This window comes from Salminus brasiliensis, chromosome 1 (assembly GCF_030463535.1).
Source record: "Salminus brasiliensis chromosome 1, fSalBra1.hap2, whole genome shotgun sequence".
NCBI lineage: Eukaryota > Metazoa > Chordata > Actinopteri > Characiformes > Bryconidae > Salminus > Salminus brasiliensis.
The window spans coordinates 87,850,355-87,875,312 of record NC_132878.1 but is presented as its reverse complement, the minus strand read 5'-3'; the positions used below and the strand labels follow the sequence as shown (position 1 = coordinate 87,875,312).

The 24,958-nt window shown below is 40.8% G+C and overlaps 1 protein-coding gene across 1 annotated transcript in view; it reads left to right on the top strand.

Annotated features, from left to right (window-relative positions):
• Positions 1 to 4,335: 4,335 nt before the first annotated feature.
• znf804b (zinc finger protein 804B) overlaps positions 4,336 to 24,958 on the top strand; it is a 161,118-nt gene continuing 140,495 nt past the window's right edge. The window contains exon 1 of the mRNA XM_072659054.1: positions 4,336 to 4,623. Coding sequence (XP_072515155.1) covers positions 4,510 to 4,623 — 114 coding nt within the window. The 5' untranslated portion in view covers positions 4,336 to 4,509. The remainder of the gene's footprint in view (positions 4,624 to 24,958) is intronic.

Genomic DNA, 24,958 nt, shown 5'->3' with positions numbered 1-24,958 from the left:
TACAATATCTCATGTGTAGTCTTCTTTTTAATGTTAGCATGGTTGCATGGTTTGGCTGTATAATGAAGTTAGCATGGTCCTTGTCATTTATGGCCTGCATAGCTATGCTAATCTACAACAACAGTCCAGCTCGATAGTGTAGCAGGTAGTAGTGTTTAGCATTGTAACTGACCAAATTGTTTAGCTGAAGTTGATTGTGATGTAAAATTCAGGCCAACTTAAAATGCTAAAGTAACTGATCACTCATTTTAACTCACATTTATTAGTTGTACATGGTTTCACAGCTGTCTAACTGCCTGCTTGTCAAGAGACATTAGTGCCATGTTTAAAAACCCCAGCAAAACTGCTGTACCTGAAACACTCTTACTGGAGTCATACACACTACCAAGTCAGTGTCACTACTGTTTTGATAATGGCTCACAATCCAAATAATTTCTGTTCAATAGCAGTCCTTTGGTGGAAAACTGACCAGTATTGAGTGGGAGGGGAGCTGGACAGAGGTCTGTATTTGGTGGATCTATATGGTGTGTCTGGTAACACAGTGTTTTTAATAAACTGTATAGACCAGAGTTGACAGTACTTTTCTTTTCTTTTTCTTTTTTCATGTTTCACAAGTGTGTGTGTGTGTGTGTGTGTGTGTGTGTGTGTGTGGCCTGATTTTGGGAGGTCCGCAGGTGTTCTTTGGTTTCATATTGATGGATGGCGGTTCAGAAGCCCTGTGTGTGTCTCTGCATAGCTGAACATCTGATAATGACTCATTATGACTCAAGCCCTTTGTCAAGAATGCAGGTGTGTGTGTGCGTGTGTGTGTGTGTGTGTGTGTGAGAGAGAGAGAGAGAGAGAGAGAGAGAGAGAGAGAGAGAGAGATAGATAGATAGATAGATAGATAGATATACTATATGCCCAAATGTTTGTGGACACCCCTTTCTAAGGATTGCAATGCATCAACATTTAGTAGGCAGTAGAGACAGTTGCTCTAAGCCTTTTTTAATTGCTCTGATTTTAGAAGAAGCAATGAATCAACAGGTGTCTAAATACTTTTGTCTGTATATTGTAGACAGACAATGAAACTGACAGATAGATAGATAGATAGATAGATAGATAGATAGATGGACCATTTGCACCATTTGGTTATATCAACCACCTAGCACCACCATTGCAACACCATAGCAACCAACTTTGTTTCCATAGCACCAATTCTGCAACCATAAACAACAGAAGGGTTTCACTCTTGCGGCCACATAACAACAGCCTATTGAAGTGGGAACTAATACAGCTGTAATCTTCAGTAAATGCGCTTTTCTAGTTGTTGCTGTTATTGTCATTGGTGTTGTTAATGTTTTAATTTATTAGCAACATAGTACTTATTACATCAACCTAATAAAGCAACCTTGAAGCAACCTCTTAAATACTGCAAGAGAGAAAGAGAGTGTGAAAGAGAGAGGGAGAGAGAGGGAGAGAGAGAGAGAGAGAGAGAGAGAGATGCAGGGGACTATTTAGAATGTATTTATGCACAAACGTGAAGCTCCTCACACCCTGCTTTATATTTTACCCCATTTAAATACACTTCAGTTGGCTTTTGCCTGCAGGAGGACATGGCCATTGTAAATGTATTCATCCTAAACTGTTACAGTCAATTTAGAACTCACACACTGCACACACGTGCTTTTCTAATGGGCTGAAATGGAAATGATTCATATTGATTGAATTATTTTGCTTATATACATGTGTGTGTGCACCTGTGTGTGTATGTGAGTGAGTGTGTGTGTGTTTATTGTTTATGTATGCATGCTGTCTGCCTGTCTGCGAGAAAGCTAAAAAATGCATTACTGCATCAATGGACTCATACGTCAAGAAAGCCACACACCAACAGCAGCACAAACAGCTAATAAATTGTGCGTCCTGTAATTGTGCAGAAAAGAAAACGGTAAATTTCTCAGGCATTTACATTTAGATTGGAGAATATTTCAGCACTATCAGTCTTTATAGGTGCACAGCTAGGAGGTCTATGCTCTGTATGAATGTACCGATTCTATTAGACAATCTATAGACTTCAGGTCACCTTCTTAATCTTCTAAATGAACACAGTGTGGTCTTAGAGATATCTAACACATTATCAAAGTTAGAGGTTATAGAGAGAGACAAAGAGGTAGAGACAAAGAGAGCAAGAGAGAGAGAGAGAGAGAGAGAGAGAGAGAGAGAGAGAGAGAGAGAGAGAAAGAGAGAATTTATTTATGTAATATTTTTTGCTTTTTGTTATTATTATTTGTATTATTATTACCCAGCAAACATGTGGGGCTCACATGGGTGGAACATGGGCTAGGTGTGTTCCAGGTAGGCATGTGTTTTATAAGGGTTTGTACATGTGTTGTTACTGGGACCCCGTTGGGCTTCCCAAATGGATCCCATTGTTACAGCCCATCATAATCTTACCTAGGCATCCATATGCAGTATACAACCAAGATGGGGCCCATGTCTACCCCCCTCTGATCTCATCACTGACCCTGGTGGATCCATGGGCATCCATATGTGGGGACGAAATGGAACCCGTGGGCATACACTTTCTGGTTTCCAGTTGGGCTGACCACTCAGGCCCCACATGGGCATGTCACCTGTAGTAGAAGTAATAGTAGTAGTAAAGGAGTAGTTTGCAGAGAGAGAGGGGGGGGGGAGTGAGAAAAAAAGGAAGATAGAGAAAATAGAGCAACAGATACGTGAACATGGAAGACTGAGAGAAAAAGAGAAAGGGAGCAAAAGACAGAAAGGGAATGAAAAACAGCAGGAAACAGAGACAGCAAGAGAAACAATGGCATAGAAAGAGAGGAGGAAGAAAAAAGAGATTCTCACAGCAAAACAGCGAGAGACAATAAATGAGAGAGAGAGAGAGAGAGAGGCAGAGAGAGAGAGAGAGGAAGGAAAAGAGAGACAGCAAGAGAGAGCAAAAGAATGAGAGAGGTAGAGGGAGTATGTGAGTGAGAGAGGGAGAGAGATAGAGAGAGAGAGAGCGTGAGAGAGAGTGAGAGAGAGAGTGAGAGAAGAACACAGAGACAGAGAGAGAGAGAGAGAGAGAGAGAGTGAGAGAGAGAGTGAGAGAAGAACACAGAGACAGAGAGAGAAAGAGAGAGAGAGAGAGAGAGAGAGAGAGAGAGAGAGAGAGAGAGAGAGTGAGAGAGAGAGAGAGTGAGAGAAGAACACAGAGACAGAGAGAGAGAAAGAGAGAGAGAGAGAGAGAGAGAGAGAGAGAGAGAGAGTGAGAGAGAGAGTGAGAGAAGAACACAGAGACAGAGAGAGAGAAAGAGAGAGAGAGAGAGAGAGAGAGAGAGAGCCCCCGCTGACAGCAGCCCGCAATCTGAGGTTAGCAGGTCTGAGCCTTTAGTCTGTGCGGGTAAAGTGGCAGCTCCTTCTTTTGCTCCTGCACTCGGCGCCTGCAGCGCGCTCGCTGTTTCAGCACCACAGTGAGCGGACAGCGCCGGCAGACACATCGCCGCTGTCCGCGGTTCTGAACACACCGCTCAGCCCAGCGAGTTTACAAGCCTCAAACTCTCGCAGTCTTGTCATGATATCACATTCAGTTCACAGTCACTAGTTAGTTCCTCATCATCTGAGATGATTTTGGGGGAAACGGCCAGCGACTGTTTCCTCAGCGCTCACTGAATCACAGCTCCAAAAATACAGCCCACGTTCAGTGGCTTATTGCTCCCCCTCTAATCCCGCCTTAGCACCAAAGACCGTGAGAGAGAGGGAGAGAGAGAGAGAGAGAGAGAGAGAGAGAGAGAGAGAGAGAGAGAGCTATAAGCCATATCCCACTCTGCGCAGCGCGCGGATTGTCAGTGGGAATTTGGTAGCAGCCTCGAGCTCCGGCTGAGAGAGAGAAAGAGAGAAAGAGTGGGTGAAGCGCGAGGAGGTTTGGTTTAAAAAGGCGAAACGGGGCACAACAGGAAAGCAGCAGGACCATCATAACCTTCATAATCATCATCATCATCATCATTTTCCTCAAAGGACTCAGGCTACGCACGGGAATCTGCATTTCAACAAACAGGCATGACTTCTGTGCTTTTCGCTGTGCGCGAGGAGGACTAGGAGAGCGCGTGGACCACCTAAAGCATCTGAATAAGTTCACGAGACCAGTTTAGTCAAAAACAAACAAACAAACAATCAAACAAAAACACAAAGAAGCAAAAAATCACTTCAGTTACATCTGGATACAAGCGCGCTCACTAAAGAGAGAGAGAGAGAGAGAGAGAGAGAGAGAGAGAGAGTCTCTGCCTCACAGACGGAGCGCGAGGAGAGGAAGAGAAGGAGGAGGAAGAGGAGGAGGAGGAGGAGGAGGAGGAGAGAAGCTGTCGTCTCTGCGACTAGCACGAGTTCACATTTGCATTCGGCATAAGACCCTCGCCCTGCTCACAGCGACCTGAACGAGCGAGAGGATGTGCTAAAAACTCGACCGACAGACCAGGCTGACCGAAACCCCTCCGCGCGCGCTTTGGCTGATGGGTCACAGTGGGCCGGATGGCGTGCTATTACCTGGTGATCAGCTCCACGCATCTCAGCAACGGCCACTACAGGAGCATTAAAGGAGTTTTCCGCGGTCCGTTGTGCGCGAGCAGCCGGGGAGAGTCGCCGGTAAGCGATCGCGAGCTGATGAGTGTTTGTGCAACACACACTGAAACACACACACACACACACACACACACACACACACACACACACATTTCGGTATGGTGGGAGTGTAGTGTCGATTGTGGAATACACACTTGTAAACTTTAGAGTTGCTGTAGATGACACATAACGTCACTGTATATAGCATAGTGTATAATGTATACTAGCTAGATATATCATACTGTACACACTGCATATTACTATAATAATGTACTTAATTCTTAGTAAAAGTATGGAGACTCTATTCTGCAACACCCCCCCCCCTCCCTCTCTCTCTCTCTCTCTCTCTCTCTCTATATATATAACCAGCAATAATACCAGTCTCCAGTCTAATACCAGTCTCTCAGCAATAAGAGAGTCTTTTCACATTACAGAAGATGCAGGTAAACATAAATACAGAATAAAAGAAACATGAATTATCATGTGAGACCAAATAGTTTAGATCTTGTGAGCTAGACTAAAGAACCAAGCTTGGCTCCAGATTCCCTCATCCAGCACAGCGTGAATGTGTTCAATTCCATCACTACCTCACCTAGTTTAACATCATTAAGCACTGGTTTACCAAACCTGGTGTATAGCATTATTTATAACTGCAAATCATACTAAAGTGCTATGAGAAGAGCTTTGGAGATTTAATGTACGTTATTTGAACGTTATATATGAATGTTATTAGTATTTATTCTAAGTGTTTTAGAGTAAATAAACACATAAAGATAAGGGTCTTTTTACTTCTAAGTCTTCACAGGTGCTTAAAACATTCACACAGAACTGTATAAGGTCGTTGCCACACAATTTTGGCCATTTTGACAAAATGTGAATCGGTGTTGTTCTTTATGTTGTGTCAAAATGCCATGAAGAATGAACTAATATAAATGCTCCAAAGTGATTGTGATCAAATACAGTTTTACTACATGTGACTTTTTAACTGCATTTTAATCTGATTTGCACTGTCTTTGGTTAAAAGGTAAGAATGTCCTCTCCTGTAAGACCCTTTTCCTAAATTTTAGCGACGATGTTACATATATACATACAGCAACAGATTGGACACTTTCTTGCAATTCTTGTCCAAATTGCTGATTTTGGTGAAAGTAGGGGAACAAATCCGTAGAAGGAAACCTTGTGTTATGTTATGCTAATTTTCTGCATGGTTCCTAATGGTTTATTCTATTGTAAGCACTGGAACAACAGGTTATAAGTGTTGAAATTTGTTAAAATGAGCAAATAAAGAAAAAATACACATTAAAATGTGCTGAAGTCCATTTCATAGAGAATGTATTCTCTTAATCTCACAAAGAAATACAACACAGAGTTGAGCAGGGAGCCTAAACATTTTCACATGACTGTAACTATATAGTAATTGGAGGCTATAGGTTATGTAGAGTGAATTTGGTAGATTAATGGGCATATTAATGTATTTGTACCTCAGAAGAAAGACTGAAGTAAACAATTCTTTAAAACAATGTGATGAAGCATGTCATTTCATGAAGTGATGATATCACATCTACACACAGGTTTGTCAGTCATGGTATTGATGTAATATGATTTGTTCCAGTGAAACGTGTTCAATGTACACATCTGATTCCGTTAATTCAGAGTATGTGATATTATGCTTCATTAGGCTAGGACGCTTAGTGGTGTATCCTGAGGCTCATTACATTACAAAAGTCAATTTTTAGAGGCAAATTGAATACAATAAAGGTTTGAACACTCAGGGCTATGACACGCATGCCCCATATTACCATAACACACCGTCTCACATGAGCTGATTCAGCTGGAACCGAAGCTCAGGTGATAGGGGACAGGCATGTAATTCAATGAGCCTATTTGCAATATTTCCTTTTGACTCATTTAGAAAGAATCCATGAGTCAGCATCAACTGAACGTGGAATAAACAAGAGGTTCCTCAGTACCTGGTGTCCTGGAATATGTGAATCCTTTACTAAGTGGGTTAGTAAGAGTAATAAAGAGGCTGCTGACTGCATAGGCTCAGTTTGGTGGGTTTATTAAAGGTGTAGCAGCACGTTTTTCGACCTGCTTCATCTGTAGAGCATTGCTGATTTCCGCAGGCAATGAATTTCCTCACATTTTTCTACACATTGTAAAAGAACAGAAAATCAATTGAGTCAAACTGGCTTAGTAACAATGGAAGCCAGTGTGCAGGTACTGAAACACCATCACATTGGCTTCACTTATAAGTACACCCTATAGACAAAAGTATTGGGACATCTGCTCATTTATCATTTCTTCCTAAACCAAGGGTTTGAAACAAAATCCAATTGGAGTAACTGTATCTACTGTCCATGTCCATGGATGGCTCTCTACTAGATTTTGGAGGAGCATTGCTGTGACATCTGATTGCGTTCAACAACAGAAGCATTAGTGAGGTCAGGATGTTGTATGAACGTCACGCCACCTCATCCTTAACTCCCTAACTCATCCCAAAAGTATTGGATGGAGCACCATCCTTGCAGAGAACCCAGGTCCACTGCACCAAAGCTTAATGCAGGGGGGGCTGTATACCCCTCTAGAACACGCCTGACGCTAGGCACAGTTCGAGTACGTTTATGTTTATCTGCTCGAGTGCTAATCTATTGGTGATACTTCTCAACAAGGTCTAGACAAGCTGTGTGTGTGCATTTACACATCTGTGTCAGCAATGGGAGCAGCCTAAAGTAGATGAATGCATTTATCAAAAGGGGTGTCCATAAACATTTGGACATATAGAGTATTCTAGGCTGTAGAACAGTGCTTCCCAGCCCTGGTGCTGGAGGACCCCCGGCCCTGCATGTGCTATGTATGCATCAAAGGCCAAAACAGGACCAAACTGGTTCTAACGCAGATTACAACTGACTGCTGTACCTCTACTGAAGTCATGAAGTCAGGCTGGTTGCATATTCTAGAGACGTTATTCATTCAATCCCTGAAGCTCAGTGTCATGACTTGCTTAGTTTCCCAAAGTTTAAACACAACTAAAATACCCAAAACAAAGAACAGTGGGCTTATTTTTAGAAGCTGCAATGCTGTGCAGGAGTGGAACACTTGAATGCCGCTGCAAATGACTTGCTATCTAAGACTATGGACTAGATGTGGTAGGACTGGTGGTTTAGGAATATGCAGGAGAAAAGGAGAACAGTCTATATGACTAGGATCTACCTGCATTAGCGTTCCTCTGTATTAAGAGGTCCTGTGTGCTACCACCAAGTCAAACAGAGATGTTATTAATCTCTGAGCAAACTGCAGAGATCCAGTAGCAAGAAATGAGCTGTGCAAATCACATACGTATGTATTAGGAGGAGATATTAGAATGTTTAAAAACATGCATGCATACATATATTACATGAGGTACACTATATGGGCAAAAGTATTGGGACACCTGCTCATTCATTATTTTGTCCAAAATCAAGAGCATTAAAAAGAGTTTATCCTGCTTTTGTTGGAGTAACCGTCTCTACTGTCCAGGGGAAAAGTCTTTCTACTAGATTTTGGAGCATTGCTGCAAAGGTTTGACTGCATTCAGTGGCAACACCACTAGTGAAGTCAGGATGTTGGATGATCACCACCTCACCTCATATCCAGCTCATCCAAAGTATACTGGAGGGAGCACCATAATTCCAGAGAACACAGTTCAACTGCTTCACGGCGCAATACTGGAAGGCTTTATACCCCTCTAGCCCACGCCTGGTTCATGTTTCTCTTCTCCAGAGAGTCCCATTCCTATTCTAAAACTTCTCTGCAGAAACTAGACAAGCTGTGTCAGCAATTAGTGCATGCATTTATTAGAAGGGGTGTCCACAAACATTGGGACATATAGTGAAGTCGTTAATGAGTCATGTAATGTGGGGCTTTGAGCGATGCCATAGAGGAACCACTTTCAGATTCAAAAAGAACCCGTTTTTAAAGGAGCTGTGAGTATGGAGAACCTTTAAACTGGTAAAGAACATCCCTCAATTCTTTTTGGAACTAAAATAATGTTTTTTCTATAGGCTCACTCAAAGAATCCCCTGCAGAGACTACCTGTGAGCAAAACTTTGTATTGAGAGGTTGTGTGTGTGTTTGATGTGGAGTATGAGCTCCCACAGGTTTTCCTTGTGCGTCTGGGTTCTGTAGCAATACGAGTGTGTCTCTGTGTGTCCCTGATTGACTGTCAGACCACGCCGGACAGTGTAAAGTAGGCCATGACCATGGTCATGCAGAGTGTGTGTGTGTCCCAGAGGAGAAGAGCAGGAAAGACAGGGAAAAGAGGAATGAGGAGAGGACAAGAAAGTAGAAGAGAGGTGGAGAAAATCAGTGGGGGGAAGTGGATGAGAAGAAAGGAGAGAAGAAGAGAGGAAGAGTGGAGAGGAAGGAAACAAGGGTGGACAAAGAGAAAAGAGGAGTAAAGATGCAAGAGAAGATAGAAGAAAGGAGGAGAGAATAAAGGAGGAGAAGAGATTGGATGAGGGGAGAGTGAGGCTAAAAGAGTGGAAAAGAATAGAAGAACGAAAGAGGAGAGGACAGGAATAGATTAAGTTAAGAGGATAGTAAGAAAAGGGGGAAATAGGTGGGGGAAAGAGGAGGGATGAGGGTAAAGGAGTGGAAGAGAAGAGAAAATGGAAAGAGAGGAAAAGAGGGGAAAGAAGGAAGAGAGGAGAAAAAAGGATGGGTGAGAAGAGAGGGGTCAGTAAGGGCAGGGCAGACTGTTAAAGGAAAGATGAGTAGAGAAAATAGAGAGGGAGGAGAGGAGTTAAAGAGTGGAGAGAGAAGAGAAAGAAGAGAAAGGTAAAGAGAAGAAGGGAGGGAGAAGCAGAAAGGTACAGAGAAGAGGGGAGAGGAGAGCAAGAGAACAGAGCAAAGAAGAAGAGAGAGGAGATGATGGAGAAAATAAGAGAGAAGGGGACAGAGGAGAAGAACAGAAGAGAGAGGTGGAGAAAAGAGGAGAGAAAAAGTCTCCTATTGGAGAAAAGGGTGAGGGGTGGACAGTGGGAAGAAAAAAGAGGGGGGGCGAGGAGTAGGAAGATGATTGAAGAAGAGGAAAGAAGAGAGAACAGAAGGAGAGGAAAGAAGGGAAAAGGGGAGGGTAGGAAAAAAGAGGAGAACAGAGGAGACAATAGAATAAAGGAGAAGATAGTAGAGGTAAGAGGGAAGGAGAGGAGAAGAAGAATAGGAGGGAGAAAATAGATAGAAGAGTTAGGGGGGAGAAATGAGGATAGATAAAGGAAAGAGCAGAAGATGCTGTAATAGTTTTCAGCAATGGCCCCCTGTATCTGTATGTTTCTCTAAACTGTACCTGTCACCTGCATGGTGCCAATAAGGTCATGTTTATCTGCTCCAGAGAGTCCTATTCTATTGGCAATATTGTTCTACAGGACTAGACAAGCTGTGCACACATTTCTCCATCTGTGTCAGCAATGGGTACAACTTAAAGTAGCTTAATGCATTCATTAGGAAGAGTGTCCACAGACATTTGGACATGTGGTGTAGGCTCTTTAAGGGTTCCTTAGTAAACTTAATGGCGCCGTATAGAACAATGGCCATTTTAGATGCTTGATTAAAGGGTTCCTCACAAGGTGGGAAAAAAATTACACAGCTATATAGACTCATTATGGCTTAGACAGTAGATTATCAATCAATCTACACTGAAGGTAAAGCAGCATCCATCATGCCACAGCTCTACATAATCCCTCATCTTCTGCATGTTCACCCTCTATACTTTATATACACACACATATTGTGTGTGTGTGTGTGTGTGTGTGTGTGTGTGCGTCTTCTGTTCCAGCTAATGTCTTAATTTGCACTACATTATGCTGTAGCATATAAATTGCACTTAAGCTTTTTAAATAACTTGGTACTCATGTGTGTGTGTGTGTGTGTGTGTGTGTGTGTGTGTGTGTGTGTGCACCTTTCTTTTCATATTTTCAGAACACAAAAGTCCAGACTAAAAGGAAATGAAAAAAATAAATGAAAATAAATGAAAGGGAAAGAACATTTTGTTTTGGTTACTGAGGTTAACACTGACCGCTTTTACATCTGGTCACTTCATGCAGCTTGAGTGTCAGGATTATATCTGGAAATGCCAAAACCACATAAAGATGCAAGTGTTACTCAACCAAGACACGGCACCAACGGAAATCGCTCCCAGTACAACCGAAACACCACAAATAATTGGAGCACAATGGACAAATTTGCATATTCTGTCCCACGCAGCAATTGTATATCAGTCTGACCACAGAGTGTAAATGCATGTGGCTAAAATCTGATCAGGATACAATCCAGATACAAGTTATATGAAGTGACCAGGTGTACACAGGGTCATTATGTTTAGATTCAGGCTTTAAAAAGCATATCAGTACTTCTTGTTTGTAAATAAATGTTGGTTTGGTGCCAGATTTATTCCTCCAGATGTCATCACATAGATTTATTCAAACTCCAGCAGCCACAGCTCACCTGAATGAACTTAATGAATCATAATGATTAGACACAGTAGGCACTGCATTATTGCTGGAAATAACTAGCTTTCTTAAGGAGAGGTTTGGAAATAACCACACTAAAACATGGACAAATGACACAGTGAAAATATTACCCAAAACCTGGTTTGGTAAAGTCAACAGGAGTTAAATAGATCTTAAATATGGTATTTTCTGCACATTTTAGACACAATTCCTATAAAAAATAAATAAATACTACATTTGAACATGCCATATTTATTGTTTTTTTATGTTTACAATATGCTAAATGGAAAACCTTTGGTCATTTATTTACATTGAGAAGTAGTAAACACAGCCTCTGTTGCTAAAAAAAACCCATATATAATATTGCACCCAAATATGACTGGTAAGAAAATGTAATTTATGCATTAAATGTAGTTGGTGCACTGTTCCACTGTATAAACTTCATAGAAGAATCATAAATCATATAACTTTACCTGTGACCTTAACACAAAACATAACATTTGAAGTATACTACAGAACCTCTAGAGAATCTAGATAGATTGTGCAAACAAGTAAAAATCAATTTGGTCACAATCAGCAAAAAAAGAGATAAATAAGGAACTGCATTTCATGAAAAGAACACCTTACCAACTGTGAAGCATAGGCTGGATATCTTATGCTTCAAGGTTGTGCTGCTGCCAGTGGCATTGGCAAAAAAATGGATTCCACAGAATACCATCAAATCCTCTTAAAATGTTGGAGCTGAAAAGATGATAGTTTCTACAAGATATTGATCCTAAACATACACAATATGGACAAAAGTATTGGGACGCCTGTTCATTCACTGTTTTGCCAAATTTAAAAGCAGGTTTTTGTTGGAGTAAATGTCTCTGTAATGTCCAGGGAAGGCTTTCCACTAGATTTTAGAGGAGCATTGTGGTGAGGATTTGATTGCTTTCAGCGACAAGAGCAGTAGTGAGGTCAGAATGCTGGATGATAACCACCCCACCTCATCCCCAACTCCCCAACGCATCCAAGAAGTCCTGGATGACTAACCCTAATTTTCCACTGCTCCACAGGTCAATGATGGGTGTCCAGAGTGTCCTATTTTATTGGCAAATCTTCTTTATAGGACATAGACAAGCCATGTGTATGTGTATTTTCACATCTGTGTCAGCAGTGGGTGCAACCTAAAGTAGCTGAATGCATTCATTAGAAAAGGTGTCCACAAACAGGACACCGGCCACACTGCTGATTTTTATTTGATCATTTTTGTTAAAATTATTATGTTTTATGTTTGATTTGCTACATGCTGTGTTTACTACGTGCCCAAACTTTTGCATTAGGCTGTTCTATATATATAACTGCTTTACGCTAACAAATAATGTAAGGGTTCCAGGAAGAAACCTTCTGTGCACTGTATGGGCAGCCCAGTGTTGAATGTTGGCTGTGTAGCACACGCTAGCTTTTACTTGCAATCACATCCCAAGCATTCTTCAGGCCTGACAGTGCTGGCGGGCTGATGTGGGGCGGGGCCGGCCTGTCTGCTGTGGGGTTTGATGGGTAATTTGAGAGCAGCTGTTTGTGAAATGTGGGTTTTCGCTGCTGCTTAAATCAGGGTGTCATGTTTGCTCTGAGTCAAAGCAACACGAGCGCACACGTCCAGCTCGGGCACGTGCATTTGACTGGCAGTTGCTCTGCTACCCACTAGTCACGTCTGACGTGCACTTAAATCATTTTAAGCCAGACTGAGCCTTCCTGAACTGCAGCGTGGTGCGCAGCTCTACACGCCAAACATAAGCATTGGTTTATGGGGGCGTGTGACGAGAGTTTCATCAGAAAAAAAAGGAAGCCACTCCTGACTGAGCTTTGATTTCAGAGCTTTTGTGCGGAAAGTGCATCGTAAACAGACACATGTACAAGGCTGGAGCTCTTGTGCAGCAAAACCTAGCCATTTAAAGCAAAGCTCCAAGACACACAATATAGACCAAGGACCTGTTGTGAAAATAGGCAAAGTGCTCTTGAGAAGAAGCGTTGAAGGGCTTTGGAGGGCTTTCTTTTTTTGACAAGTAAACATGCATACAGCTATTATCTCTCTCTCTCAGTCTTTCATTTCTGTGACTTTGTTTGCCAACTATTCACACACACACACACACATTGAGGTGCAGTATTTCCTCGGGTGAGCACTAGAGGGCACATATCCCTGGCTGAAAGATTTACGAGTCAGGAAACTTGGCAGGCCTCAGGCCTTCACTGGACTTGACCTTATCTCCTCGCCTGCCCTTTACTTATCAAGCAAAATAGATACCGTTTAAAGCACAGCTTAATTCTTATTTAGTTCATAATGCATTTGGCAGATGCCAGAGTGTGAAATGGTGCCAACTTTAAACTACACTCTTAGCAAACAGGATTCTTTTGTAGCAATTTTCTTTTGTAGCAATCTGTAGAGAATCATTGCTTTGACTGAGGAATCATCGAGGAAGCTCTTTTTTTTTTTACTGGTGTATGATTTTTCTTTTAAGTCATTAGTTACACTTGGCTCCACTATCCAGATGTTATTACATGATTACCTAATACATAACACTATCCACAGTCCAAAAGGTTGGGATCAAAGTTTTCAATAAAACAAAATCCATGTGGCCTCTTGTATGAAACTTCACAGGTTTCAGGACTTAAAAATTAAAGAAATCTGTAAAACATCAAAGAACAAAGTTTATTATGCAAAAGAAAAAGTCTTATGCAAATGTTCTGGAACGCCTGGACAAATGACACATTGTGTTATTTCTCAAGGTATAAAGCATTAACAAATATAAATATATATATATACATATAAACATTCTCTGCACATTTAGACACTTCCTATTTATTGTCTAATTTAGACACACATTACACATTAGAGGGAAAACAGTACGTACTTACTTACTGCACATGCCACATTGGCTTTTCATTTGTTTAAGCATGTTAAACATAGTACAAATCAAATAAAGTAAACAGTACATGAGATTTAACAGATAATTCATTTTAAACTGTATAACTGCACAGTGCTGTAACCTTAAAATTAGCATTAATTAGTAGCAATATGAGAGTTTCTGCTTGTAAAAACTGAAGATCATATTAGAAAAGATGCAGATAAACATTAATACAGTAAAAAGTAACAAGAATCTCTAAAGAAAGTAGTTAAGATCTTGTTAGCTAGACTGAACAGCAGAGCTTGGTTCCAGATTATTCCTGGATGCTCCCAGTCCAGCCAGCACTGCATGGATTTGTTCAATTCCATCACCAGCTCACCTGATTTACTCTCATTAAGCACTGATTTACCAAACCAGGTATTGGAAAATAACTATTAATAATACTTGACTCTCATGATGAGATCTTTGGAGATTTTTGGAGGTTTTCACACAATCAACACAGTGATGGAAAACCACTACTTTTGTAGTAACATTATTTGTATTTATTCATATATTTGGGTTTTACTGAGTAAATGAACACTTACTGTCCAGACAGGGAGCTTTTACTTCTACTTTCACTTTTTTTTACTTCTATTTTCACAGCTGCAACATTTGCACAGTACTGTATGTTTTCTTGTTATCAAAATGATTAAAATATTGTGTAAAATAACTAAATCTACAGGTTACAATAAACGTTTGAGACCACAATGCTTTTTTTTATTAAACCTGAATGTGAACAGCAGTTTCAATGGCTTTCTAACAGTAGGTGACAAGACCAGTCAGCAAATTGAGATTTTCACCTGGAATTCATTAGAACATGTTGATTTCTATGGACTGTCATAACTGCTATAAGAGTTGTCTGTCTTCAAATTACATTGCAAGTGGCAATCTTTGGGGTCCAAGCACCACATACTATTTTGACTGGCCTTATTTATTACAGATATGGCATTTTACAATAAGGACATTTGGAAATTGGCAATTTACATAGTCTTAATGAGATCAATTAATAATCACTTTTTATGCCTACTTTAGTCTCAGACTGCACTAGAAGACCACTACACAGGACTTGTTGTTGAAGTTGTGAACTGAGATTTTTATGCCTGAAAGAAAGTCTTAATATCTGGGGGAAAGTCAAAACATCAGATCATATCACACTCACAAAGGGTTATTAGGGCTAAGAGTTATAATAAGGGTTATAATGGGCTGCTGATATTGCAGCCTAGCGTCTTGTACTGTAGTTCTGCCGTCACATTTCACTGTATTGTGTATTATGGTCGAATGCACATATACAACACATATGGGTAGACAGCAGTGTGTGGGCTGCTGCCTCTTGCCTGTGCTTGTGACGTGTTTATCCCCCTTCACTGTAATGAACCGCAGAGTTGGAGTTTCAATTAGACTGAGTGTTATTAGCACAGTTCTCACTACTGAGAGCTGCCATAGACCATTTATTTCTTTGGCTGTGTTCACAGAGGCCCCCATTGCTTTAAAATTAGAGCTGAAGAATGCTCACTGAGAGCGCTCTTCGCGTTAGCCTAGGCAGACAAGAATAGGGCTTGAGCGATGAACTGATTGTAAGATAAAACTGACAGATATTCAGGTTTCAGAGGTTTATCAGCATCATCAGAAACATTCCTAACATTAATTATGATAAGTAATAATGCAGATATTACCTAAGCAGTTAATAGATATTGGTTGTACACACGGAATACAGCACTTTTTTAAAATAATGGTGCTTCAAATGGTTCTGTTTAGAAATGTGTGGGTATGAGGAGCCTTTTAAAGGTCTAAAGAACCATCACTTCATTTACCAATGTTACCAAGGTGTGGGCTAGTGAGGTATAAAGTGCCTCAGCACTGATCTGTGCAGCAGTGGAACTGTGTTCTCTGGAATAATGGTGCTCTATCCAATATTTTGGGGATGACCTCACTAACGCTCTTGTCGCTGAATGCAATCAAATCCTTGTAGCGATGCTCCAAAATGTAATAGAAAGCCTTCCCTGGACAGAAGAGACAGTTACTCCAACTTCAACTTTTTCAATAACTTTTGTTTCGGCATGAATTAATAAATGAGCGAGTGTCCCAATACTTTTGTCCATATAGTGTATATACACCTAAATGACATTCCATGCAAACCTACACATTTTATAGCTTATTCCCATTATTAGCTTATATCCTCAGCTGTCATAAAAGCAGCAAAACGTGTCAGGTTGTGCCCCACTCTGCCCTTCTGTTCAACCCCCTGTTCATACTGTGCTAATTGGCAAGGCCTCTGCTTTTCCGCCTTTTTCTGTAAGTGTGTCGGTATTGACGGAGCAGTGGCGGTGATCAGTGGCTGCCGCTGTGCTGAGATCAGCTCTTTTATGTGACTGCTGGCTGTGTTGCAGCTCTAATAGAGTGTAGCAGGCAGCGTTTAATATTCCGCTCCAGGCCGCGGCCGTCCTCTGAGGTTGCCTGTCTGAAACTCTTTGTGCCGAGGTCCTGACGCTAACATGGTGTGGGAACAGTAATCGCACAAGAAGGCTAATGAATCACTCTCTGCTTTTGGAGGGGTGTACACACACATATACACTTGTGAATAGATACACACACCCACACACAGGGGCTTTCTTTCTTTTTTTGCCCCTTATGTTGCCATTCATTCCACCAAACTCCAGCTTTAATCTTTTTAGAGAAAAAGTAAAGATGCTGTTTTTTTTTTGCAAGGCTTTCAGAGAGTGCATGGACACCAGTAATTGCCCCCACTTACACTAATTATGAGGAAGAGAGAGAGAGAGAAAGAGAGAGAGAGAGATGAGCTTTAGTCAGTTAGTGAATAGATGAACAGAGGAAGGATTTTGCCTCAGATGTTTAAAAGCAGTTTGTCAGAGCTTTCAGAAGCCATTAATTTCACAGGAAATGATTGCTAATGGCACCAAAGTGCTGCCAAATGGCCTAGTAGTAAGACAGGGAGAACTCCAATGGGGTTACATGGAGTTCAGGTCACATATGGTCACCTAATCCTAATGGGCCGACATGACTCGGAACAGTCCAGAAATGATCCCTACTTTACCTAGACATGTTAAGTTACTCCACCCAAGGACCTGTATCCATTATATTTTCAAGAAGTCCACTAAGGATGTTGGTGCGGTTTAAGTACAATTCCTTTTACATCACCATTTTCCAACTTTTCTTTATTCCTTAGAACAGTTTTTCCGCTTGGGAAACTGGACGTGCTCTCTCCAGGTGGGTAGGTGGCGCTCTCTCCCCATCACTTATAAGCGTTGTTGCCCGGTGCAGGCATTTGTTAGCTGGTGTGGTGGAGCGGGGGAACCCGTTGCTTTCCTCCACTGATTGATTCCCATTTAAGGTGTAATTTTTTGAGATTTGTAGAGGTTTTTGAGTATGACTGTGATTATTTCCATTGGTGTTTAGGCTTTTTTTTCTCTCTTGCAGTTTGACTCTGTACACTGAATATGTGGCAGTTGTGGAAGTAAAAACTCTAATATGTAATCAAGATGTGTTATTGGACATTTTACACAATTTAGAATTCCCAGCCTTTTTTAGATGTCTAGAAATAGTCAACCTAGTCTGGTGAACCTAATTTAGGTCATTTGCATTGGTCCATTTATCATGATGTTCAACAACACGTATTACTCCAATTGATGGCCGAAAAGATCAAGTTTTTGATATGGCAGCAGCAACATACTATAATGTAATAATCTAAAGTGTATATGTGTGTCTTATACAGTAACTGTCCTTCTATAAATTGCATGTACACACCCTGCATATTTTTGCATGCTGGTTGTCACGTTTCACATTGCCAAAGCAAATCCCTCAAACACTTGCTGTTCTTGGCAGTAAAGTGTTTCTAACTAATGGGTTTAAGGTTCTTTCTCATGGTTGTTTTGATCGCTGCGTTCAGAACATATCCATTAAAAGCTGATAACAATAATCTGTTTCTTTTCAGAGTTGCGTAAATGTCAAGCCAACTACTTCACCACTGTTTCTAATGAAAAAGTGATTTACAGAATTCAAGCCTGAGCTTTGGCAAGCCAGTCAAACCAGGCAAGATTAAATGCGAACACATAAATCCCTTCCTTAGTCAAAACGCAGCCTGCTGCCATGCTACAGCTGATCTTCAGACAGGCATATGATTTTATTACGGTCCTCCCTTCTCCATGAGAAATTCAATCATGTTCTGCTGACATTTTCAGTTCATTCCACTCAAGCAGAGAAAGTCCAGAGAAAGAGGGAGAAATGCAGTTTTGGTGGGCAGAGTGATTGAGATGGGAAGAGAGAGACAGGGCGGGAGGAGGGTGTTGAAAAGACTGCTTCTCCACAAGCTTCATCTACATGTTTTTACATAGCTTTGCATGGTTTGACTAACAGCGTTATGTAAGAATACAAAAAAGGGAACTATTTTGATACAGTTACATGCAGTAACCTGACTAGCCTTGTTTAAATGGTACATATGAATATATGGAGAAAAGTATTGGGACACCTGCTCATTTCTTTTTTAAATGAATGGTATTGAAAAAGATATTGGGTTGGGGTAACTGTCTCTACTGTCCAAGTAAGGCTTTTTGCTAGCTTTTGGAGCATTACTGTAAGGATTTGATTGCATTCAGCAAAAGAGTGTCAGTGAGGTCAGGGTGTTGAATAATAATCACTCCACCTTACCCTCAACTCCTCGACTCATCCCAAAAGTAACCTCTAGCATTTTTATGTTAAATAATAAAAAAAAATTTCCTCTGACCTGTAGTACAGAGAATAGAGCTCTCTATTGTTACTATTTCAGGCTCGGCACGCTGCTAACCGCACTATGTAACTTTGCTGAAGCGGGCAGGACAACTTTTGCAAGAACTGCATAATGCATCAGTTTCCAATGCTTCCAAATGCAAACTCTAGGGGGAGCCCAAGAGCAAGAAATACCGATTCTAGCATAATGCTGCTATAATAAGCAGTCAAGCAATCAAGCAGTTAAATGCTAAATCAACAGCCAGGGTGTCATGTATTTTCTTTTCTGCTTTTGGAAGCAATATTGAAGTAGGCTAGGTGGTAAAGTCTCTGAGATATAATGCTTTCTACCTGGCCCCTCAAGCTTTAAGACATTTTGTCAACTCTATTGCTTCAAAACAGCAAGGAATGTTAGTATTTTTATAGGCTTGTTCATCGTTAAGTGGTTGCACAATGTAAAAGACAGAAATAACATTTTATCACTTATAAGTTATAGGATCTGACAGCAGTGGTATGCTGGCCTTTGGAAACATTACACCAGCTCACTAACTCACACCCACCTACTCCATCAAAGAAAATCAACTATGTACAAATTTGCACTCTACAAAACACTGTACTTTCCATCCACTTTATTAAAACTCCTACCTTGTACTCCCACTCTAACGGTCAAGGTCAACTGCATAGGTGTGCAATTATAGACTGCAGGCCATCTGTTGATCTGCTGCCATGCATAATTTGTCAGCCGCCCTCTATTCCATTCATCATTGGTCAGTTTTTTAATGCAGGACAGCATTCAGTCAGCCAAAAGTGGCTTTGAGGTCAGAAATTGAACACAGATGAAGAGTTACCGTGAATGCCATCTACCGTGAATGCCATGAATCCTTACTTCCTTCTTGGTATGGGCTTTCTGCATATCAGCCATTTACATACACACGCCCACACAAACCCACACACATTTTCTCATGAGCTTTGTTTTCTTCAAGAGGAGTTTGAGCAGTCATTAGTGAGTGTAGAGCACTGTAGCAGCGTCCCAACAGAAGCATCTGGATCATCACTCCTGCTAATCAACCGCCGCTCCATTGCTGAATTTCTGCCGCACAGTAGATTAGTCAGCCTGCCAGCTCCCTCTCAGCAGAATTCCCTGCAAACTTTGCATGCGAGTTGTTCCCTCGTAGGGGGCAAAGTTTTCAAAGTGACTTTTAGAGCAGGCTGCATTCTGGATGTACCCAGGTGAGTCTAAACTGCTAGCGGACAGGGTGTATATTTTACACCAGTACACAATTAGAGACTTAGGGAAAAAAAGCATTCCCTGATTCACAATGGCAATATGTCGGTGTAATACCCCAGCCTCCTCCAAAGTACACTCACCATCCTCTTAATCAGAAACTCCTACCTCGCACTGCTATTCAGTGCCCACTTTATGAGGTACCTGATTCCTATTGTCTAAATCTTGGACAGTCACAAAAAACATTGTCTGAATCACATTGTCCTCTCAGTAATGTGAAGCCTCTAGCCCCAGGGCCCATTCAAACTCATCCAAAGCAATCTAAGGTGGTGTCCCAATCAGACTACCCCATCATGATTTAAAGTCTCTGGGCCTATGGCCATTTCAAACTCTTTCACCTTGATGTGAAGGCTCCAGGATTATGGACCTCCTGCACCACAATGTAAACATGCAGCTGGGGGACCAATCAGACTCTTCAACCGTGATGGGAAGGCTTTAGGCCAGTAGCCCATTCAAACTCCTCCACCTCAATGTGAAGTCTCTGGGCCTGCAGCCCATTTGAACTCATCCAAATAAATCTAAGCTGGTGTCCCAATCAGACTCCTCCATCATGAAGTGAAGGCTCTAGGATTACAGGCTAATTTTAATTCATTATTATTAATTATTATTATTAATTATTATTCTCTTTTAATAAGTTAATAATGCACACTATGTTGGCTTTCTAATTACAATTATGTGTGCATGTAGCTTATGTCATGCATATACCTTTTTCTTAATGGTTACATTTATACTTTTCCAAACATAAAACCTTAATAACAATTAACTGGACCCCTATTTTGACCTTATGTAATTATGTAGTTACATATTTTTTATTACATACAAATAGCATACATACAAAGCTAGCAAGATAACTACCTAATCATTTAAAAAGATATAGACAAACACTTGATGTAGACAAAATCTTATATTCTTAAAATGAATGCTTATTCAAATTATTAAAAAAGAAATACCATCAAGAACAGACTACTGGATAATGATTAAGTTACCGTTCATAGGGACCTAGCATTATAAAGCGTTGCCACAGCGAACCGTTTCAAAATCAAGAGAGAGAAAGAGACACAAAGAGAGAGAGAGAGAGAGAGAGAGAAAGAGAGAGAGAGAGAGAGAGAGAGAGAGAGAGAGAGAGAGAGAGAGCGGCATCCTCCTTATTACTAAATGAGAGTGTCTCCATTGATTAAATTAAGCACACTCAAGCACTCTCAAAGGAAATGTCCTGTTGATGCTAACTGCATGAGGGGCAAGGGTTGGCCTTTCAGAAACAACGCACACACACAAACACACACACACACACACACACACACACACACACACAGATACTCGTACCACAGGCATATGCAGAAGCAAGTTAGTCTTACTTCACTAGGTTGGCCGGTGTGAATGTGCATGTGAATGTGTGTGTGTGTGTGTGTGTGTGTGTGCTGTAAGTAAAGCCTGCTACATTTCAGATCTTAATCTGCGTTTATTCTCCTATTAATTAGTTCCTAAGAGAGAAAGAGAGCTATAGAGTGGGTAAGAGAGAGAGAGAGAGATAGAGAGTGGGTAAGAGAGAGAGATAGTTGTTGATAAGAAGCCAGAGAAATTAATTACCTGCTTTTTATATCTTTCCTCATTATGCTGATCAGACAGGTCCGTGATTAAGGGCAAGTCACCCTGGGCACACACATACACATACACACACACACATACCCACAGACAGACTGTAAGTTCACAATCCTGAACTGTATTACTGAACCCTAGCTGATGTGTACTATAATTACAGTGTGTGTGTGGGCGTACGCGATTGATGAGGGCACGTGGGGTGAGAGTTCTACACACGTGTAAAATATTCCAAGCATCATGCGTTATGATTGCACTCATCAATGTAATGAATTCATTGATTAAACCAGGCACAGAGTTAATTACATACACAACATCACGGCAGACAATCGGCTGTCGTTAAGAGGATGATCCTCTGTGGTTTGTTTTGATGGAACTTCAGCGGCTGCTTTTGTATGCCAACATAGAGCGTGGGTTGGTGTATGTGTGCACATCTGTATATAAAGTGCTGCTAAAAGTCTGTGAACCTTTTACAGTTTAGTCCTGGTTTGCTTTGTGTTCATACTGACATACTTAAATTGAGGGTCAGTGTGCAATTATCTGTAAATGATCTGTAAATAATATCCTTTTTCACTTCTATTTCACTTCTATTATTTATATTTTGTGTATATACTGCTAATGTACCTACTTTATGTAACTGAGTGTCTTGCTATTCCTTTGCTGCTGTGACACTGTGAATTTCCCCACTGTGGGACTAATAATTAAAGGTATTTATTTGCAAGCAAACCAAAATTAGAGGGGGAAAGGTGATGTATGGTGCACGTATGATGAGAGGTCTGTACAAGGTGGGAGTGTCCACTGGTCCTGCATGATCCTCATAATAACTAACGAGAACAAACTTTTAAAAATCTTCAACTCTAACCCCTGTACCTTTAAACCTGTCTTATTAAATTACTATCTCTTGATATTTAATATCTTATAATTTAATATCTATCTTGATAATTAATATCTCTTGATATCAGTATTTAGCCACACTTTTGATAACGCATGTGTCGATTTGTTGATTGCCACGAAATGCTGTGTGTGAAAGCTGTAAAATAGGAGGTATCCCAGCTCACACACCTCTTTCTTTTACTGAAGCAGCTACACTAATGAAGGCCATTCTAAAGCCTGACTAGTGACTCGTTTTGAAGCATTGTGTGTAGCGTGGTAGTGTGTGATTTAAGACACATGCCGCTAAACTAAAGCATCAGACAGAACCTAAAGCACAGAAACGTGGGCAGGTCTGCACAGAGACTCACCTGCGCACAACTGTAGTTGCAAGAACACCTATGACGCAGCCGTCTTAGGACATCATGTCCTGTGTTTGATTTGTGTAGATGCCTTTGATTCATAATGAGTTCATGTTTCAAATGCATCAGAATTTGTTTAGAAACAGACCAGGACCCACCTGCTCTAGTGGTGTCAGCCCGCTTGTTTTGTGCCCACCAGAGTTTTAAAGGCAGCTTTCAAACTTACTCTAACAAACCGCAATTAAAGAACAATCACACCAGGGTTCGTTTTAATCCAAAAAAAGCTGACAAGACACCCTAAAGCAGTGGTTCCCAAGTCACTTCTCAGGGAGCCTCATTCTGTCCAGACTTTGTCTGAAACTCAACACATAGGGACAGAGTAAACATGTGGACCATCAGGAAGTCCCTGAGAACCAGTTTGAGAACTTCTGCTGTAAAGACCTTTTCCATGAATGTTTCTCAAAATAACAATTTTTATAAAATGGGAAAATGTGAAGAACCTTTTTAACAATTTAATAATCTTCAACAAGCTTCCAAAGGGGGTACTGCATTGTTTCCTGAAGAATGGGTTTTCAAGCTACTTCTCAGAAAGCCCCAGACTGACTCAATACATGGTACATAAAAATTGTGAGGAATAACCGTAACTTAGGCTGCCAAAAGGGCTCTTGGAGAACTATTGAGCTATGGGTTCCCTAAAGCAATGGTTCCCAATCCTTTTTTTTAGGGAAGTCACAAGTTGTCTTCAACTAAACAGGGATAGAGCAAAAATGTGGACTCTCAGGAGGCCACTGGGTACCAGTTTGAGAACCTTTGCCCTATGGATGGTCTCCTAAAAGAACATGTTAAAAAATGCTAACCTGTGAAGTATCTTTTTTATCATTTAAAAGAACCTCAACATCAAAAGGATAATTTCCAGGGAGAATTGCAAGATGGGGGACTACTACCTTACTTTTCTACAGACACACACCAGAAAAATCTGTTTGGTTCTTTAAAGAATCATCCTTTGAAAACCCCAAAGGACCCCAAAGGGGTCTTCTAAAGCATTGATTCAAAGAAATCTTATGACATTTCAGTTTTTAAGAGTATGCCACTGCGTGGGACATGAAAGATACTGGGGCCAGTGAGCACATAATATATATATATCCCATTTGGAAACCCCACAGGGCTTCATTAATGTGACTGTTACAGTGTAAAAACAGTATATTGGTACTAGGTGTTTCATACACTGATATGGTTGTGCTGTTCTGTGCTCTTCCAGAGGGTCATTGCTGTATTCTCAGTCAGTAGTGTTCCTGTGTAATTGCATTTGAATGATATATCTCAGCACAGGTCAGTGTGTGAATGAACCATGGGTATTAACTCAGGGTGAGTCATAATCCCACTGGGCCCACTTTATTCTAGTGCAGATAATACTTCAATATTAGACTGACTCATTAAACAACGGGTATTCCTCTCATTTTATAGGTTTTATTTCATTCAGCCCATATTAAATGTTGGCAAGTGACACTGGATCTGTGTACACTGCTTAATTAACTAGCCGTGTAATTAAACACCTGATTACACTATTACATTTTTACAAAACAAAAAAAAAGCTGTAGAAACAGATACTGGGGAAATAAAGCAGGACTACGAACCTGGTTTGTCTTCAGAAACTGTAAGTATGAACTGGAGGCCAACTGGAGTTGAGTTTCTAGTTTGCCAGTAGTGTTCTGACTGCATCAACACTCAGGAGGTCATGGCTTTACAGATGGGATGCCACAGAGTGTTTTTTTGTGTGTTTGAGAGAAAGAGTGTGTGTGAGTGTGTGTGAGAGAGAGAGAGAGAGAGAGAGAGAGAGAGAGAGTGAGTTTGTTTTATATATTCGGCTTCGTCCTCATTTCTAACCCAATTTGATTATTTATTACTTTCACATTTATTTATGGACTAAAGTCAACCAGGGAGAGGACAGCAAACTAGAGGGCTGGCCATGAAAATAAATATATTGAAATACAGGGCAGACACACACACACACATACACACCAGTTTTAATGCCTACCTAATAATAATAATAATAATAATAATAAAAGTCCCGTATGTATGATATGCAGTTCAGTGTAGAAGGTTTAGGAACTT